Below are 22,727 nucleotides of genomic sequence, written 5' to 3'. Positions count from 1 at the left end.
CTTTGTTTTGTTTCATATTATACGGTTTCTCTGGCAATAGTTGGCATTGTTATTAAAATAAGTGTTGTGCTGAATTTATGTACTCTCTCTCTCTCTCTCTCTCTCTCTCTCTCTCTCTCTCTCTCTCTCTCTCTCTCTCTCTCTCTCTCTCAATAGTTGGCATTGATGTAGTTGAAACAATGTTATTAGGATAAAGTAATTTAGATTCATCCTAAATTTCATTTTATAAAGCATTTCACTTTTCTTCTTGTTAATTGTGTAAAGTTATACATATATATATATATATATATATATATATATATATATATATGTGTGTGTGTGTGTGTGTGTATACATATATTTATATACATTTTTATGTGTGTGTTTATAAATTTGCAAGACTGATTACATAAAACATGATTAATAGATATGTTATATTACAAAATTACCAAATCCATATAATAGAAGTAAAAAAAATTAGTATATAGATCATTTTTATGCAAAGCTCCACTGGACAAGATTTTTGTAGTTTCTAGTTATGTTAAAGCTGCAAATGATGTTCTTTGAAAAAAGTATAGTTAACTTTTCAATCAAGAAAGGTCGGTTGTTGGAGGTATCAGAAAAAGACGATGAATGTCACAGGGTGTAGCATTTTAATCGTAAGCTAGAACAAAGAACCTTAGTCTTTATTAACCTTGTCATATATGAAGAAAATTATTATCATTGACATGTTAGAAAGGTAGAATGAATATATTGTAGACCTACTTCGAACTAATATAACTAAAATAACGGAGTGCAACGAAAACAAAATATATGAATCGAAATGCAATTTGAGAAATAGAGCATCTCAGCATTTTGATTTTTCGCTTCCGTATGAAGGGGATCTTGGGCGTGGGCGCCACTGGGCCGTCGAAGAGCCGCATCTTCTTCATTTGTTAGGATCATCCACTTATTCCACCATCCTCAAGAAATGTGGTTTTCTCGTATTTCACTCGACTGGTTTCTGGACATCTTAAACTCCTATATCGATACGTCTGAAAGATTTCGGTTTTGAATTTAGACCCCTCTCTCTCTCTCTCTCTCTCTCCTCTCTCTCTCTCTCTCTCTCTCTCTCTCTCTGGGAAAGATTGCAATTTTTAAAACTATACAGTCTAGAAAGGAGAAGAGAACGCTACATGATAATACAAGCATGGAAGCAAATAGAAGGAATTACGCACAGGACATTAATCCACTACGCACCAGCATCGATAATGCAGCGACTATTTAATGTGCTGCCAGCTCATCCAAGAAACATATCAGGAGTGAGCGTAGATGTGTTTAAGAATAAGCTCGATAAATACCTAAGATGCATCCCAGACCATCCAAGACTGGAAGATGCAAAATACACCGGAAGATGCATTAGCAACTCTCTGGTGGATATACGAGGTGCCTCACACTGAGGGACCTGGGGGAACCCAAACAAAAAATAAGGCAATAAGGTAAGGCTCTCTCTCTCTCTCTCTCTCTCTCTCTCTCTCTCGCTCTCTCTCTCTCTCTCTCTCTCTCTCTCTCTCTCTCTCTCTCTCTCTCTCTCTCTCTCTCTCTCTCCTGAAACTGATCGTCTTTCAGCATCTTGTTGTTAGCTACGACTTCAGAGATCAATATGTACGATTATCACTGTAAATTTTTCTGCAAACACATTTGACTAGTTTACCACGTTTTATTCGAGGAAAAATTTTTCATTCTTATGTGCGCATATGTACTTGTATTTCGGATATTAAAAATGTCTTTTTCAGTGTCCTGTTGGTACAGTACCTTTGACCATCAGCGACACCTTGATGGTTTCGAAAATTTCTCAGTCGAAACTAACCCACTTGAACAATAGGACCCAGGATAATTATTTCCTGGAAGCAAGATCATGGGGATCAATGGTCGGGATTCCAGAAATAGAGAGAATTCCAGTCGCTCCTTAAACATTCCAGCCAAGGATTAATCTTGAAGGAACCTGGCTAAGGTAACTCACATTCATTAAGATCGCTGGAATACAACAATTAAGCTTTTCTGTCAAAAAAAGAGACAGAACTTCGCCATTATTGTACCTAAATTAATGTATTGTTTTTTGGTTTATATAGAGGGTAACGAATTTTTTATTTTTATTTTATTTTCATTATTGGGAATAAACTGCTAGATAACGGTAATTTCTGTTTTTCTTACGATTTAAATCTTTTCTGAACATATACAATGAGCTTGAGTGAACTTGTTGAATTATTATTGTAGAATTTCGTCTCACATCCAAGATAAAATGTTCCTTTCCCTGTCTATCCGTTTGATTTTCTAGTTATCCTGTTTTTCCTTGTGATCTTCCTACTTGATATAAGATATTTTAGGAGGCATATTGTATAGCAATTCTGACTTTTCGAAAATTGCCCTGTATCGTATTGAAAAATTACAGAAAACCTCGATCATTGATCTTTGCCTAAAATACTTATACTTATGTTGTAAACTACAGAGCTTTTGTTTTATATTCCTAAAGCTTTTAAAAACTTGTAATTACTCCTAAAGAGTAATTTGCTTCAAACCTCAAGATTCATAATAATGAAGGTGAAACCCATCTGATACCAGATTAGCCTTCACTTTATAAGTATCCTGGGGATCACAATTTTCTGTACAACTTGTGTTTGAAAGTCTGATAAAAGCTTAATCACTACGCTATATATGAAAGTGTTCAAATGGTATATCTATATTTTTTGGTAGCATTGCCTTTGTTTTTCATTTTTCTTAAACCGTTTGATACTCAAATCCATGTGTGTAAGTTATAGAATTATTTAGCGAATAGTAGCAACAACTCAATAGCAGACTGAAGTTAGTTCCAGCAAAACAGATAATCATTCAGACATTTATTTGAAATTTTCAAGATGATTGATATAATTGAAAATCGTAATTTGCCTCCTAGTTATATCACTACCGAATAAACTTGGTCGTATTAACGTTGTCTAGATTTTTAAACTTTATTTGATATATTTGTCATTGTCCTTTAAGACTAGAGGTAGTAATATTTTTTATTTATGACTGTTTATTATTTATGTAAATATTATACATTAGGAAGTAAATAATGACAGGCAAATAAATATTTTTGACTGTCGTTGACTATGGTATTTGTGAGCACCTGTGCACAGTTTGAATAAGTCTTATGTTTGAATGTTATATTTAACTCTACGGGGTTTACTATTTGCTTTTCATTTACTTTATATTTTGCGCAGTTCATTCGTTGTCTTCTATTTAGACATATTGCAAGAAAAGAGGAAATCTTTGAACAAATCCAAACGGTATTATTCTACGAAAGATATTTCAACTTAGAGATATGAGTTTTCTTTATCATCAGTAACGACAGAGTAAAAGTTGTACTGTGCCTGAGATAAGAAATGATTTTACCAACACTCAACAGGAGACCCTAATGCATCATTGTCATAACATTAGAGGTAAAGGGTGGAAAGTGAAATAGGGAGGAATAATGCAGTTTTGGTGAAACAAAACTGAAAGATTCAGTTAAAATGAGATTGGAAGAAAAACAAAACAAAAACAAATATAATAAACCTCTACTCGATGTAGTAGGCGATCATGATCAACTTCTTAATCGATATTTAATTGAAAAAAAATCTTGTATAATTCCTGTAGGACAGGAAAATGTTTCAAAATATAGTAATATTTGCCAGGTTCATCCCGTAAATGCTAAGTCATTAATGTTCCCCTATACATAATATTCCGAGACTGATGACTTCTGGATTTGGGGCTTTTAACCATTTGTTGGGAGGACATTTCTTTGAAAAGACAAGTGAACATTTTTCCTTGAGAAATAATTTCAATCTTTAAAAAGAATAGCAATTTTGCCTTGCTGCGTAAAGAATAAATAATAAAATAAAGAAATTATATTCACATATGTCTCTATAGGAATGTATCTACGAATGTACACACTATACATGGCACACACGAATATCAACACATGGATATATATAAATACACACACACACACACACATATATATATATATATATATATATATATATATATATATATATATATATATGAATATATACTACAAATGCAGTCATTTATAGGGAACTGCAGGACAAAAGCCTCAGACATGTAAATTCATGTCTGGGGTTTAACCACTTTTCATCGCTACGTTGGCCAGTGATGGTGATGGTGGGGGATCTTGGTCTGTTCGCTTACAGCAAACCAACTAGTATGGGTGGCCCTAACTAGTACAGTATATATATATATATATATATATATATATATATATATATATAATGTATGTACAGTATGTATATATATATATATATATATATATATAATGTATGTACAGTATGTATATATATATATATATATATATATATATATATATATATAATGTATGTACAGTATATATATATATATATATATATATATATATATATATATATATATATGTATATATATATATATATATATATATATACATACTGTACATACATTATATATATATATATATATATATATATATATACATACATATATCTATATATATATATCTATATATATATCTATATATATGTGTGTGTATGTATATACATATAGTGTGTGTGTGATTTGTGTATTGTACTTACATATAATGATTTGTTCTTTTATACGCATTTATAAACGATAACCGTTGTTCATAAGGTTCTCGATGCATAACTCTTCAGAAACAAAATAATCTTGTTTTCCAATGTGTGAATGTTCCGGAAAATTGAGAAAATGGTGTAACAAATTGAAAGTTGAATGGTGGGATCCTTTGACGTTTAGTCTGTTTGATGATAAGAGGTTGATAGAGACTTCGTTTGATGAGCTTGAAACCGTTGGCCTTATAAATGATGATTATAGGTCATCAAATTCTCCAAAGAAGATATCGGAAATGGTATCAAGAACTGGTAATTGCCCAATGAATATTTGGCTCGCCTATTAACATTATCGGCCGGGTTATCTGTTACCGAGGTTGGTTCATCTCTCTCTCTCTCTCTCTCTCTCTCCTCTCTCTCTCTCTCTCTCTCTCTCTCTCTCTCTCTCTCTCCGATGTCTATATGCATGTGTTTTTAGAGTCTGATATTTGTGTAGATAATAATCCACCTATTAGCAAATTTTGTGAGTAATAAAAATACTGCATATATGGAAGATTGAGTTATTCTTGGTTTAATCGTAGTTCAGATAGAGTTTTAAAAACAACTTGGTGTATTGATTGTTTTGAAAATGATGTGTTGAAAGTAATCGTATGCATACACTGTTAAAAAAAACCGTAATTTTAATAGGAAATTCTCCGAAAAATATACTGTATTCAGCAGTATTTCAGTAAAATATAGATGACCGTAATTTTACCATACTTTGTTATTATATTTTACGGGTTGGTGGCCGTAATATCACTCCTTTACGTCAATATATTAGTTTTTAAAATGGTAAATGCCTGGCAACATTTATTCCAGGATTTTTACCGTTTTTTACGTGACAATTTTAACAGTGTAGGTCAATTTGTAAAGTTTGGGAGGAGAAATTTCCTTGAATATCGTTATGGTATAGTGATCGCGAATATTTTAGGACATTAACCCTAAATTTTAAATGTGTTGTTTACCTGTGACTTCCGATTTGTCGACCCCAAGTTCAATCCCTGTTTAAAGAATAGTATATTTCCCAGACAAGCAACTTGCAACTTTACGGTTCTTGAAAGCTAAATATAGTGTTTGAGCACTGATCGCGTGTATGTGTACTGACACCAGGATTGACTCTTGTCTCTGAATCTTATGAGCCACGTTTAAAACCTCAGTAATAGTTATGGCTAAGGATTCGGCAGAAGGAAACAAATCAATTTCATCGAAATTTGCATCCAATCTTTTCAGGAAGGCAAGTATGGAGGTCTTGAGCATGTACAGTGTAGGTTTATGCAGTAGAAAAAAAAAGATCTGAGCAACATTTTTCCTGAAAGTGATGAACTTTGTAATTTCCATTGTATCTTTATTTCTGTAGATGTATAGGTTTGTTATTGTTTTGTGGATTGTTAGTCATTACAAGGAAAACCATAATATTTTTAGGTTTCAGGGCCATTTTCTTTCTTACCCTTATTATTTTCTGTATTTCCGGAGCTTTCCATCACTAACAACGTGAATGTATGGTATGTTTACTTTTTTTCCCTTTCTGGAAACTACAACTATGAACTTTCGTTACGCCTTGTAATCTGGATGTGGAGAACGTAGGTTGCAAATTGTACTTGTGATTATTTGTGCATTAATATTTTTCCAAAGTAACGTGATATGTAAGCTTGCCTTTATAGTTAAGCAATACACTTGACAGGATAATATAAATGTTTTCATCAAAATATAAATTCCACAAAAAAAAAAAAAAATATTCGAGGAAAGTAGACATGTTGCCAAATTCTAGGAAAATCATTTTAATGATCAAGTCTGTGAACTGTTTGTTAAACATGGTTGAAAAGATAGTAGTTTCAGCACTTCATTACAGGATTGCTATTATAATGAATTGCCAGAGTGTGCATTTTCACGAAACGGAGCGCAGGACATGAATATTTTGTAGTGAGATATGGTTTTAAAACTTTTACAAAATAGTTTCATGAGTTTTTCCTAACTTTTGCCATTTGTGGTGTGAAGCTATGGAAGTTTATTTGTGGATCTAATCCCAAAGAAGATATTTATTCAGACATTTTTAAGAATTTAGTTCTGGAAATAATAGGCCTTAAAAATTGCCCGTGTTCTGAACACACCTATGTTATCCTTCTGTATATAAAGGATCGGCTTGCTATCATTAAGTGGAACAGCAGGGAGACTTAAGATAACGAGGAACATACTGTAGGAACAAAGATTGTCAGTTGGGCTTCTATGAATTAGTTATAACTGTGTTAATGGGTATGCTTTCTCGTCATGTTATAGTAAATGTATTTGAGTGTAACAGTTTGCTAAGTGATTAAATCGTTAAGATATTGCAAATATATTTGATCCAGTAGCTCAATTGACTAGTTATGTTCGAAGATAGATTCTTTTGACGATGTCTTGATATTTGTATTTCTGTTAATCATTGGTGAAATAGGCAAAGGACAGGTAAAAGTAAAAATTGTATCCTTGGCAGTTTTGCCCAAATGATAACAACTGGTATGTAGTCAACATCACTTTGGTAAATGTTGTCCTTGTGAACAAAAATCTCTTTGAGGCTCCTAATCATATATGATATGACAAACAATATATTGCCGTTTTCATTGTGTAAATTAAGTTAAAAGAAATTAATTTATTGGTGTCACCCTGGTGTTTTAATTGTCGTCGTGTATTGTGTAGCAATTTGATAGACATACCTGGAAAACATAATGGTTATAAGAACATTGTAAAATTAACATTCATGCACGTGATATGGCCTCGGTCTAGATATATTAGCTTTTATTATTATTTTTATTTTTCGAAGAAACTCTTGAAAAGTCTCCCAGACTAATCTCGGAATCAGGTAGACGGGTTGCAAGATGGGGCCGGGAGGGTAGAGGTAACTTGTATTGGAGTTTGTTTGTGATTACTTTCTCATAGTAAAAAATGGAGAAAAAGATTGACTTCTGATTAGTGGGGACCAGACTGACTTTTAATTTTTCCTTTCCTCGAAGAAGATTGATCGTGGATGGGACTTGACTTGCTACAGAATAAAAAAAAATTACCTTGAATTTGTTCAAGAACGGAAGGGAAGAATTAGTCTTTGCAAATATGGCTCTTTTCACCATATGCTCACCGTTACACGTTTTTAGTTTGAATCGGTTGTAAGACCTTTTCTTTGGAAATTATTAATGAAACTTTAAAAAAGAGCTTTGCCAAAAGATTTGCATTAGGTTAATGAATCGCCTCATGTATAAGTATGAATTCTATTTTCTCTGGTTATATATATATATATATATATATATATATATATATATATATATATATATATATATATATATATATATATATATATATATATATATATATATATATATATATATATATAGAATATCACGAAAGAAAACGGAATTGGAAAGAAAACTGATAATATTAATCTAGGTTAATAGAAAGTATTGATTGACCATTAAAGAGATTTGGCCTTCTTATGGCATTTGCATAACCTCATATCTTAGGAGGGATGGCCATTCGTTTTGATGCTCATCCGCCTTCATTTCTTATATAGGTTTAGATTAATGCACAGTATTGAGCGGGTTCTTCAGCACTATATATTTTCCCGCTGACCTTATTGATTCATCTCCTTCTACGCCCACTGATGCAAAGGGCCTCGGTTAGATTTCACCAGTCGTCTCCATCTTGAGCTTTTAATTCAATACTTCTCCATTCATCATCTTCTATATCACGCATCATAGTCCTCGGCCATGTAGGATTGAGTCTTCCAACTCTTCTAGTGCCTTGTGGAGACCCGTTAAACGTTTTGTGAACTAATTTCTCTTGGGGAGTGCGAAGAGCAAACCCAAACAATCTCCATCTACCCCTCACCATGATCACATCCACATATGGCACTCGAGTAATCTGTGACGGGCCAAGAGTAGGTTGTGAATCAAAGGCGAGATGACTGCAACTGAGTAACTCTATTACAGACACATCGAGTATACGTATATATACACACTAGATCCCGGTAAGAAGGTCATAAAATGCAAACATGCTAATACTTTTCAAACCGGCAACCAGCTCTGTTAACAGTTAACAATGAAGTAGGCAGACAGGTTAATACAAGTTGCTGTCAGTGCGAGGGGAGAGCGAAGATACAAAGGATAATATATACAAAAAAGAGAAATGTCGTTACGATGTACGCTCGTGTGACACACGGATGGTACAAATCTCTCTCATAGTTTCATTTCTAATCCTGTCCTATCATTTAACTCCCAATATTCTTCTGAGGGCTTTGTTCTCAAATCTACGAAATCTGTTGGATATTGTTTCATTGTCTGAATTTTATATGTAATTTCGGGCGATTTAATTTCCAAATTTTACTTAACCTAGCCCTTATAGCCCTTGTCTGATTTGCGTTTTTCAAGGTTTCATTAAACTCAAATTCTAAAGACCCTGTATTATAGATCACAGTTCCTAAATATTTTAATGAATCCACCTCATTAATCCTTTCTCTTTCCAATTATATTTCAGCTTCCATTGCATATACCGTTCTCATCATCTCTGTCTTTTCCTTCTCTTCATTTTGAGCCCGATCTCATGTAATATTTCATGCATTCTGGTTAGCAAGCTTTGCAAGTCCTGTGGTGTTCTGATAATAATGACAGCGTCATCAGCATACTATAGGTCAGCTAATTTCCTGTTACCAATCCAGTCCAGTCCTTCACCATACCCCACTGCTCTATGCATTACAAAACCCTCGAGGAGAATAATCAACATATGTGACAACACATTCCCTTGGAGTACTCCGCTGTTCACTGGAAATTTATTTGATAAGACTCCACCAAGTCATTAGGCATGGAAAAGTATTTAAATAGTCTTTCTTAATCTGATTAAGATTACAAATAAAACTGACTTATAAATAGAATACAATAACTTTTCACTTGCTTTGCTCATGAACCGTCTTAATCAAATTTACATATTTAAAAGGAACATAATAATAACGCAGAACTCCACAAAACAGGCCGGTCCACGCTGCACAGCCTCTACAAAGTGTACAATGCTTCCCGAAGGCTAAAATCACTGGTTCACAACACCACATGCACTCACTGTACACCCTCCACATGCAACGGCTCGAAAAGACTAAAATTACTTTTTCATATACCACAGATACCATCAAAAGTGGATTTCTATATTCTAAGCATTGCTGTACCAAATGTCTTTAAATGAAAATTTGTTCAGTACATCTTCTACCTTTTCTAAATCCTGTTTGTTCATCTCTCAGCTTTTCATCAATCTTTCTCTCTAGTCTATATAATGAGCATGAAATATATTTTCAAGATAATTGACGTAAGTGTGATGCCTCTGTAATTATTGCAATCAGTCAGATTCTTTATTTTTTTTATTATTTTTTTTTTTCACCAGCACTCCTAGCTCCCATTTATCAGGTTTTCCTCTTCACGCCACATGCTACAAAATAATGTAATGTTGTAAGTATTCTGGGAGTCACTTTATTTTCGACCAATATCATCTCGGCAGTTATTCCATCGTATCCAGAGGCTTTCCATCTCTTGAGTTTTTTAATAACTTCGATTTCAAACACACTGAATTCATTCCTGGGCACATCAATGATTAATGGTATATAAATATTTTATGAAATTCAGACGACATGATCTGATCCTACCATTACTAACTCAAGACTTGTGAAATTTTTGGTCTCATGATGCATTACTTAATGCTACTGTTAATTTTATATGCGTGGATGTGTATTTATGTATGTGCGCACGTTTTTCTAAAGTTGTCTGCGATCAATGAAATTAACATTTAACCGGACCACGTTCGAAATATTTAGGTAATGGTTCCTCTTAGGGAATGAAAATGTTTCCTGTGATATTTGAATATATTAGATGATTAACTTTACTTTTTCTTTTACACTGATTTTAAAAACATATATTAGATTGCTACCAGAATTTCAGGCCATCTATATCTTCATAGTTCTTTGTTAGACTATTTTTAATGTGTCTGAATGTCAACTTCCATTCTTTCTTTTATCTTGTGTTACTTACAATGACTGTGAATTTATGCCACCAACTGAAATTGTGTTTTAAACCATTTAAGAAGGTTTCCCGTGTTTCCATTTTTTATAAGCTTTATTTTGATAGGGAACTTCCTCTTTAGTCCTTAATGTTAATACTGCTAAATAATAAACTTAACCTGGCCATGGAGTTCCCCTTATTATCACAAAGCTACCAGTGTAACTTAAATGAGTTTCCTCCTCTTTGAATACAAAGATATTCAGAAAAATCCATTCAGTTCTTGTATAAAACTTTCGAAAGTGAATGTTTTTTTTCTATTCAGTAGATTCGTCCATATGATTACTAGCTATAATGATCAATACTTACCACAAACATAAATAAAAAGAAAATGTGAATTTCTTCCTGAAGTTGAAAGAAATGCATGTTATATATCTTATTCATCTAAGACGTAGATTACATTAATCGTTTTACCATGATAACACAGTATTCACATTTAATTGGATGATTTCTGTTATTGGTAGGGCCTTGTGAAAGAAGGAATAAAATCTCAGTGCGACTGCTGTTCGTTGATATATTCTTTAAGAAAAAAAAATGTATAATTTGTGATTCGAGATAACTTGATAATCCACTGAATTTATCAAGATTAAGATTTTTATCCTTCTATCAGAACAAGGCCTCAATCGGGACTAGGTCATAACTACTATTATCTGGTTTGCTAACTTTTTTGATGGACTGCCTCGATTAACCTACTTCTGGGTGAATTCGCATCGCAACTACGTAGTAGGCTGGCCAGGGCAGCAGCCACTCGTTGAGATATTACTGCTAGGCAGTTATTAGGTCCTGTGGTTGGCCAGACAGTATTACATAGGATCCTTCTTTCAGGTTACATCTCCTTATCCCTTTGCCTACACATACACAGTATAGTCTGGCCTATTCTTCACATATTTTCCTCTGCTCTCATACACCTGACAACACCGATATTACCAATCAATTCTTATTATATCAAGGGGTTAACTACTGCATTGTAATCGTTCAGTGGCTACTATCCTCTTTGTAAGGATAGATAAGACAGCTATGGTAAGCAGCTCTTCTATGAGAAGGACACAACAAAATCAAACCATTTTCTCTAGTCTTGGGTAGTGTCATAGCCTCTATACCATGGGCTTCCACTTTCTTGGGATATATAGTTCTCTCTTGCTTGAGGGTACACTCTGGCACACTATTCTATCTCATTTATCTTTCTCTTGTTTTTTCTTTTAATTATTTATTAGTTATTTATGGAAGATTTATCTTAATGTTGATACTGTCCATAAAATATTTTAATTGTTTACTTCTCTCTTAGTTTATTTATTTTATTATTTCCTTTCCTCACTGGGCTGTATTTCCCTTTTGGAGTCCTTGGGCTTTTAGCACCCTATTTTTTCCATCTAGGGTTGTAGCTTAGCAAGTAATAATAATAATAGAAAGTGAAATTAATCGATTGCCAGTTACTATATTGACATAAAGGAAAATTAACAATATAAAACCTTGTAAATCTCATTTTATTGTAGGAAAAATTAAAAGACATGGTTGATATGTTGTGAAAGAATAAGATGCTTTTTATAATATTAATAAAGAAAGGCATTTTTCGTATTTGGAAATAGCCATGAATATATAGAAACTGAGTAAGGGAATTATCACTATTCTATTAATTTTTGGTTTTTAACCATTAAAGTTCAAAGAATCGGTTTAAAGTATATTATGAAATAATACTATATTTATGTCATTCTGCGTAAATGATGAGAATGCCAACATCTTGACATATCTCGCTTATCATTTTCTTCAGAGATATGTTTGACGAAACTTGCATTATCCTCCGATCTTTATCTTCATTGCAAAGTATATTCAAGTGGTGTTTTTATCTTTAGCTTCATTCCACTCAGGATAAAATTCAATTTAGAACCAGGACATCTTGAGTTAGTTCTTATTAAATGGAACTACTTGGAATAGTACGAAAAGATCTTGTGCTGTATATCATTTATTGAAATTTTGCGAACAATAGTACTTGTAGTTTGGTAGAAATTGATATTTACAAGCGTAAAAAGGATTGTAAGTCCACATTCAAGTACTAGTCTTCTATAGTTTTTTTTTTTACTTTTTAATGAATATATATATATATATATATATATATATATATATATATACATATATATAATATATATACATATATATATATATATATATATATATATATATATGTAGAATGATTGTGTATATAAACTTTTGAAACGACATTGACGAATAGGTGTAATTATAATTTAATTTCTATGGCAATTTGTTTCTTAACTTTATACATGATATTTACGTTATTATAAAATGCTAATTAGGGGTTTGGATGATGTGAATGCATGACGTTGTTAACGCCAGTCTGGCAGAATAACGGACACAATGAGAGTGTTGCCTTATCTGTCCAATCAGAATTGTGCCTTATCCATGTAATCTGAGTTACGTCATAAGAAACGACCAAATTTGATTACAAAGCTTTTGTATTTTGCTGTGCTCTCACTCTTGGTCCCTTTCAATAAAGTAGTTCGTCTTTCAGTGGTATTCTATTTATAACAAATATATTTCATATTGCTGTCTGGAGGAACAGAAAGGTCTTTGTATGCAGTTCTATTTGTGTATTTGTTTATATGGTTTCTTGTATATTTGTTCTCATAATTGGTTCTAATAATGGTAGATTTAGTTCATTTAGATTTAGTTTGCATAAACATGTTCGTTAATTAATTTGAATAAAAAAAGTTCGGTAGGTTTATATTTGATCTATTTTTATGTAATATGGGCGTATTTAATGTTTAATCAACGTGGTGCTTTAGTCACTAATTAATATAGTGATATAATTTATTTTTTGGGAAATGTTCATAGGATGGATATATTCTCTCTCTCTCTCTCTCTCTCTCTCTCTCTCTCTCTCTCTCTCTCTCTCTCTCTCTCTCTCTCCTCTCTCTCTCTCTCTGCTAGAAAGTTCAAAATATTTTATAGATTATATGTTTTTTTAGTTTTTTGCTTATTATCATCGGTTGGAACTATTGCTAGTACTACAAAAAACGTAATCTTGGTTTATAAGATGATGTCACCAACGAATGGTAGTATTTTATTTCCCAATTGCTTGAGTTGGACGTTATTCAAAATGATTTTCTCAGTAATTTACTACTCTAAACCTAAAAAAAAAGCGTTTATCTGTTTTAATTTTAATCTAATTGTAGATACTTCAGTGTCATGCATTTGTTTCGTCTGTAATAGATACCTATAAATTTTTAGTTTTGTAAGTATACATTTTTTTTTTTCAATACTTGTTACGTTATACCCTTTCGAGCGTTAGTTACCTGCGATATTCCATGTCTAGACATTATCATTACAAAATGTACATCTCTAAATGTAACATGCATATATATCATGTGCAATTGAAATGACATGAGGAACAGATTTTCGGTGTATTATATGCAAGAACAACTTTAGTCTTGCGCAACTTTTGCTCGACGTAATTTTATGGTCAATTTCATGCGGAATTAAGAACGATGCCTAATTCATAGTAATTCTCATGCTTCGAATTTTTCTCCAATGCTCTCTCTCTCTCTCTCTCTCTCTCTCTCTCTCTCTCTCTCTCTCTCTCTCTCTCTCTCTCTCTCTCTCTCTCTCTCTCTCTCTCTTCACATTTGCTCAATGGAATTGTACTTGTTGAAATATTCTTGGGTTTTGTATTTTGTCGGATTTGTTTTGGGCATTGCGTTTTTTCATGAAATTATACATAGTACAAAAATATATATTTTTTCTTTTTTTTTTCTTTTTGGCCCAAAGTGAATCGAAGATCCCTCATGTAATTATCCACTGTAATCTAAAATGCTGCATATGAAACCGTTATAGTGGCAGAAGAATGTCACTGTTACGAGAGTTAAACTATTAATAATCAACAAGTAAACGTCGGCTGTCATTGAAAGGGAGGCATACTAAAGTTAAGACCATGTGTAAATACCCAAGAGCACTCCATGATGATTTCTCTGGTTTTGAAATGTGAATCTTGGCGTCTATATTGTTGTTTTCGGGTGCCAACCATATGGTTAGAACTGTATCTTGGTCTCTTTTGATGTTCCTTTGGAGAAGAACTGCGTGAGTAGTGGCATCTTTTTATAACTAATGATTTTAGTTTTTCAAATCGTGTATTGACAAAAACGTATTCTGATAAATCTTGATAACCAAGAGGATAATAGTTCCAGGGAAAAGGGAATTTCAAAGTTAAGATAATAGATGAAACAAGTTGACAGATTTGGATTAATACTAAGAGCTGAAATAAGGCATCCTGGCCATTAGAAAAGTAAGTGTTTCGGGACGAGCAAAGAAATTGGAACCGACTTTAACAATTATGGTAATGGATGGAGAGCTTTTAAAGAAAGTGATACCGTTCGGGAATCAAGAAAGACCTTGACCACAGAAAGAATTCTACGGCCAGGAAGTTAAAGGGAAGGAACATTTACCAGAGTATTTAAATACTCCACCTCCCCTGTGAATGAAGGGAATAAAGACCTGTTAGGTTTTACGTGTACGTTGAATATGATGGATTATAGTCTGTGATTGAAGAATTGAACGTCTAAATAGTACTGAAGAAAAAAAGAGGCAGGATACTTTTTGTCTTAAACATGGCGTATAGAAGTTCAAGGAGAATGAACTAAATAAGCTGTTTTTATATCTTTACTCTTTCTACAAATGGAGGCAAGCGAAATTCACCATAAGTGTAAGGCATTGTTGCAAACATGAACGGCCAGGGCCATTGTGATGCATGATTATTAGATATAGAGTGGGATTCAATTCATGAGAAAAATTGCAGGCTTTAATAACAGGGTCAGGCCTGTTAGGAACTCACTAATAGGTCATTTATTACGCAACCTGTAACTCAAAATTCTGCCATAGGATGGATTATACAAAAGAAATCATAAACATCTGACGTTACGCAGGGTATTATTTTTCTTCAGTTATTTTTTCCATGATTTTTCCAAAGATTACGAGAAAATGTACCTTTGTATTGCATGTAAAAAATAAATTATTTATTTGCTATTTATATCGCTTATGTGAATATAATTTTTTCATTTGAGGTAAAATTGTCTAGTTTTATAACTAGGTGTTCAAGATTTTAGATTATTAATGATGATTAGATAAAAAAAAATTTTTATTGAACATCCCTCAAATTTAAACAATGCTTAAAGGTACTCGTTTTAAAAGAGCCATATATATATATATATATATATGTGTGTGTGTGTGTGTCTGTGTCTGTGTGTATATGTGTATATATATATATATATATATATATATATCCTTTTCTGGGTGGTAATACCCCATCGGGGTGCAAGGGTTAGTGTATCGCTATAATCAAGAAAGCTGTACTAGTCAGGGCCATCCATACTAGGACTAGCTTGGTTTGCTGTGAGTGATTAGACTAAGGTCTCCCACCATCACCAATCTGAAGTGACCAGCGTGGTGATGGAAACTGGCCAAACTCCAACATGCTTAAGGAAATGTCTGAGGCCTCTGGTCTGCAGTGGACTAGAAAGGGCTGCGTTTGTTATTATTTGGTCTGTATACACACACACACACACACACACATATATATATATATATATATATATATATATATATATATATATATATATATACAGTATCTATCTATCTATATCTATATATATATATATATATATATATATATATATATATATATATACAGTATCTATATATATATATATATATATATATATATATATATATATATATGTATCTATATATATATGTGTGTACGTATATGGGTGGTAGGTTGGCCAGGTCACCTGCCACCCGTTTAGATACTACCGCTAGAGAGTTGTTGGATCTTTGATTGGCCAGACAGTGCTACATTGGATCCTTTTCTCTGGTTACGGTTCATTTTTCCTTTGCTTACACATACACCGAATAGTCTGGTCTATTCTTTACATATTCCCCTCTGTCCTCATACACCTGACAACACTGAGATTACCAAGCAATTCTTCTTCACCTAAGGGGTTAACTATTGCACTCTATTTGTTAAGTGGCCACTTTCCTCTTGGCAAGGGTAGAAGAGACTTTTTAGCTATAGTAAGCAGCTCTTCTAGAGGAAGGCCATCCCAAAATCAACCATAGTTCGCTAAGTCTTGGGTAGTTCCATAGCCTCTGCATCATGGTCTTCCTCTGTCTCAGTTTAGAGTTCTCTTGCTTGAGGGTACACTCAGGCATAATATTCTATCTTATTTCTCTTTCTCTTGTTTTATTAAAGTTTTTATAGTTTATATAGGAAACATTTATTTTAATGTTTCCTTCTTTCCTTTCGTCACGGGGCTACTTTTCCTGTTGGAGCTCCTGGGCTTATAACTTCCTGCTTTCCCAAATAGGATTGTAGCTTAGCAAGTAATAATAATAATAATCTATGTATATATATATATATATATATATGTATACATATATATATATATGTATATATATATGTATATATATATATGTATATATATATGTATATATATATATATATATATATATGTATGTATGTATGTATGTATATATGTGTATGTGTAGCCACCTGCTGTTTCCATAAGAATCCGGATCCTTTGCCCCAAGAGCAAGAGTTGCATCGGCCATTCCATTTTAGTCATCCATCCACACTGTGACAGGTCATCATAGTGTAACGTGGTTTGATTAGAAGACCAAATGACCTCATTAGCCTACTCGTACATTCATGCCAAAGAGAAAGTATGTTTATCCAAGCCATATTTTAGGAACCGTAAGAACTTACTGAGCTTAATTGGGAGATAATTCAAGTTCGATGCAAACTATAAGATATGCTCTGTAACATGTTTTGTTGACCCTTGCTTTTCGAGAACTGGCGCAGTGGATGCATGGAAGAAGTAGAGGGAGTACAAATTTTGGATATTATACTTACAGTGTTTCAGAAAAAAATGTCAATAACAACTAATGTCTAGGAAGTTAGTTCAGAAAAATTAGGCATATAGAAACGCTTGATAATGAAAACTAGTGAAGTCTCTTGTTCATCTAACCAACAGATTGGATTAATTGTCAAGATCCTTGTGAGATCATGCATAATCTCTGTTCATGTTCATTGATAAAACTCATGATAAAATCTATCAACGTTGTAACCTTTATAAATAAGAAAAAAAGCAGAAGCCGGATCAGCCCCAAATACTACTTTACAATTTAGTGTTTTTTCAATATTAAAGAAATATACAAACCTGATATATACACATTAGATATACTGTATATGCATACTTATATATGTACAATATATATATTATATATATTATATATACAGTATATATATATATATATATATATATATATATATATATGTTGTGTATTTTTTATAACATAAATAAAACGTAAATTGGATGATCTAACGAGAGCAATAATAACTGCAATCGTTTGTTTGTATAGTATTATAGACACGAACGAAAAATAGGAAAGGCCGGCTTCTCGTGTGTTAACTGTCATGATTTCTACACATGTAGATGAACACACACATACAATATATATATATATATATATATATATATATATATATATATATATATATATATATATATATATATATGTGTGTGTATACATATATTCAAAAAAATATATGTATCCTAACACCCTATATAATCATATATAAATTTTATGAAGTACATGAAAATGTGAAGGTACTTGATTTCTTTAATGGAACAGTTGATCCAGAAGTCTGACTTTTTATTGTCATTTTTCCACACTAATGGGTGAGATTTATTTATAAAAGTTGTTCGTCTCGAATTAGCACATATTTGTAAGTTTTTTAGTCATTTCGTTAAATATTATCTTAATTTTTTGAGCAATTTTTTGGAGGAGCCCAATGTCTTACTCTTTCCATAAAGTTTTCATACATATATTGAAAAGTTTAGACTGTACCAGGTACCACGTGTTTTTATTCATCTTTCATCGTTACAGATTATTTATTTATTACATGCACCGAAGTGTGATGTGTTCTTACTTGTTTTAAACCTTCATCATCAAGTTGGTTTTTATTTTTACTTCTAGCCTATATTTTTTTTTCTTTTTTAGTATTTTACTTATGAACATTGTGCTTCGCAAAAGTTTGTTCACATCGCTTAATTCATAGATATATATTTTAAAATAATTGATTAGTAATGATGATTATAATAATATTGGTAATAATAGTAAAAGTATAAAAAAGCGATATTTTACTTGTACTGATAACGGAGATCATTTTCACGATATAAGTAAAATACCCTTTTGTTAGCTTTGAAATTAGCACTGGTTACTTTTCTCTCACAATATTCCTTAGTTGATTATAATCAGAAATTTTTTACTTTCACTATAACGCAGTTTTGGATCTGCTGATATAAGTCATTTTAATAGATGATGTAATGCCATGTTGGGGATTTGAAAGGAAATATTTTAAGGATTTAGTTAACATTTTTAAAACGGTGTTACAGTTTTTAGAACCGAAATATCTTTTTCGGTAATTTACGAATATATTTTGTGTGATTCATAGGTTGAATATTTTCAACGTCTCAAATGACGATGAATGGCCTCTAACGACCAAAGCACACATTCATTCATTGATTTTCTCTCGGGAAACCTTTCAGAATGACGAATATAAATCGTGTAGAAACTAGATTAAAAGGCGAAACATTACACCTCAAAAAAGGAATCACTATGAGCGATTTTACAATAAAATCTTAATATCTCCTAAATGTGCGGGCTTTAATTAAAATGACAAGTCCTTGATTTTATGTATGTATGTATGAATCTATATATATATATATATATATATATGTGTGTGTGTGTGTATATATATATGTGTGTGTATATATATATATATGTGTGTATACATATGTATATACATATATATATATATATATATATATATATATATATATATATATATATATATATATATATATATATATATATATATATATATATATATATATATATATAAATATATCATGTAAGTTTTTATTGAATATGTCTGTAGAAGGCAATAGTTGATTAAAAAAGATTTGCTCTGTTATAAAGAAAATATATTTTATATCGATTGTAGCAATCAAGAACATAATAGTATCTCACCTGAAGCAGCAGAATAGCAGAAGACGAAGTCGAAGGATGAACACCAGCTTAGATCGAACGGAAGTTCTGCCCATGTTGTTATTAATTAATTATTGTTAATGTCGTATAAGCCTGTTGGTTATGGTTGTTCGTATGTGATCGGTTGGCTGTGACTAATATATTTACTTGCATGTGTAGGTGATGCTTGTTTGCATGTACATTTTTAGTGCTTTCACAGTTCTGCTATGATTTATATACCAAGGTACAATGTGATCTTCTGGTTAATTAGATAGAATTTTTAATTCTGAATTACCTCAAGATTTCGTTTTTGAATTAGCAATGAGTCAAGTATTTTTATTTGTTTCTAAGAAATAGGCGAGAGAGTTAAGAACAATGAAATGATGGTTTAAGTATGTTGTAAAACTATTTTTCATATGTCGAAATGTGAAAAGAAAATGTGCAACATGAGCGAGGCAGCATGAAGTCTTTGGAATGGAAAGAGATTGCTTCAGACGCACGTGGCGTGTCGAGAGAGAGAGGGAGAGGGAGAGAGAGCGCGTGTGATGCTGCTCACGGGACCAGAGTTGTATGGAGAATCACGACCGATGCGGGCCAGATGCTCCGCCATACTGTCTGTCTCCCACAGTTCAACTCAGAAAAAAAAAGAGAGTAGTTGGGCCTGATGAAGTCCTAACGCCTGCGCTTTCGAGATATCCGGCAGCTTTTGACTTACTTAACTGGGCCGTGTTTGTTTGTTTGTTTTTGTACGTGTTTGGGTTTTTCGACGTGCCAATTTGTTTGGCTGTGCAATATCAATCCATCGTTAACTCATAAAGTTACTGAATAGATTGGTTTCGGCGATTTGAAGGAAAGTGGAAAAAGAAGTGATATGTTTAATTGATTTCCGTAGAAGAAAAAAAAAACACGAGTTCGTGAACGTGTAATTTTATTCCAATGAAGTGTATTAATATAAATACAAGTTTCGTCTATTTTTTTGGGGGGGGGGGAGGAGAAGTCAATAATCATGATTTAGTGTTTTCTCTATTTTATTTCACATAGGTATCCTCTATTTTTTGTGCAGGATTAATTTATATATGCAAATACGAACTTTATAAATGCACTTTGCCTGTATGAATTTTCTTTTTTTCTCCCTCTCTTTTAGATATGCGATCGCACATACTTTTCTTCCATGGCTGCTTCACTTGCCAGTCTGTTACTGCTATGAAATTAGATAATGTTCTTATCTCGTCAAAGCTGTTTAAAAATCCTATGATTTACCCCGTGTTTTTATTTAACTTATTAATTACCTGAAAGGAAAACGTCTTTTGGAATTCCTTTGCTATTAAGAGGGCAGGTTTTCCAAGAACAATGAGTCAAAGTCGAGTCTTGCATAGCTGGCCCCAATACATTGGGTAAGAAATTATATATTTTACAATAGTAAATGTAAATGCTGAAAATACAGTATAGATAAAAACTGCTATAAATAGAAATAAGAATTTGACCTATTAAACCTGTGCTTCTTAAAACCTTCTAGTCCTAAACACTGAGAAACTCTCTAAAACAGTCATTGTCCAAAACATGAATTTGTCTTGAATAGACTCAGCATTGGTATGAGATATGCTTTATGGTTAAAATCCTGTTACACTCATTGCACATGGTGCACATTAATAACCCCTGACCCGATCTCCTTTGACCAAGACGCAATATTTCTGAAATGACTTCAGGTCTTTTGACATTCTCTGTGAATAATTCTTATTGAGAATTTGTTTTTTTAATGTCTCATTTTATTATTTTCTGATTCACTATTCAACTTGCTTTCCTATTTAGTTACTATCAAATGATTTATCATGGCTACATATTCCTTAATATGATTGTAAAATTGAGGTAGATTTATTATAGATTTAGTAGACATATCGGCTTTATCATTACCTACAACTCCAACCTAAGCAGAAATCCAGCATATGTTATAACAAGAAAATCCCTCTCTTCTTTTCATTGAGCATCACATTATTGTACCCTCTAATTTTTGCCTCATGTACTTCCACACATCCAACATACTACATATTCCTTCATCTCCTACGTTTTTACCTTTCGTTTATTATTATTTACTTTACTTGTCTATGTCTAGATTTAGTTGCTTCCCGTTAGACTTAATTTTATCTTCAAATTAAATACTCAAAATCATTCAAATATCCTGTCTGTCCCATCATTCATCTCCATCACTTCGTCCTTCTTTACCCTATTCTTTATCGAGCGTAGAATCTTCAGTTCTTTCTTGCAACAGCAATCCAAATGATCTCAGTTTGCCCCTCATTAATGCTCTTTATTCAATTATTCCACCGTACACGTTATTCATTTTTCTCTCGTGTGCACCATTACCCCTAAATCTTGTCTGCCCATCCTTTGACGAGGAGTCCTCTCCTTCCCTTCAGCATGCTTTAACCCAAGCTGTTTTCACAATTCACTTGTTGTAATCATTACTGAACCTTCTTTCCCATTAAAAGTTCTTTCCTTTACACAACGCTTCAGCCAAGGAGTGATTATCACTTAACCACTATGGTGTAATGATGGCCTAAGACAATCAATACTTAATGCTCACAGAAACTTTTTTAGGCCTGGGAAATCGAGGTTACATTTATAGGCCACAAGATTTGGTTTCGCGTCTGTCCGCCCCGTATCAACTTTCGGCTGAACTAAATTTTCTTCCCCGTATTTGTCGTTAGAATGATGATGTATATTTGTATTTGGAAGAAATTCATTTCCAGCAATCAATGTCCTGTTCAGAATAAAAGTTACAAGCACACACACATACACACACACACACACACACACATATATATATATATATATATATATATATATATATATATATACACACGTGTGTGTGTATAGTGCTTATATATGTATATAGTTTGATATACAAATATATATATATGCATGTAAATATAATATGCGA

General features: G+C 32.5%; 1 protein-coding gene across 1 annotated transcript in view; it reads right to left on the bottom strand.

Annotated features, from left to right (window-relative positions):
- LOC137616411 (gamma-aminobutyric acid receptor subunit alpha-2) overlaps window positions 1–20,400 on the bottom strand; it is a 366,980-nt gene extending 346,580 nt beyond the window's left edge. The window contains exon 1 of the mRNA XM_068346148.1: window positions 19,793–20,400. Coding sequence (XP_068202249.1) covers window positions 19,793–19,866 — 74 coding nt within the window. The 5' untranslated portion in view covers window positions 19,867–20,400. The remainder of the gene's footprint in view (window positions 1–19,792) is intronic.
- Between the last annotated feature and the right edge of the window lie 2,327 nt (window positions 20,401–22,727).

The sequence above is a fragment of the Palaemon carinicauda genome, chromosome 22, assembly GCF_036898095.1.
Source record: "Palaemon carinicauda isolate YSFRI2023 chromosome 22, ASM3689809v2, whole genome shotgun sequence".
Lineage (NCBI taxonomy): Eukaryota > Metazoa > Arthropoda > Malacostraca > Decapoda > Palaemonidae > Palaemon > Palaemon carinicauda.
The sequence above is the reverse complement of the archived record's forward strand: the minus strand, read 5'-3'. Positions and strand labels throughout refer to the sequence as shown.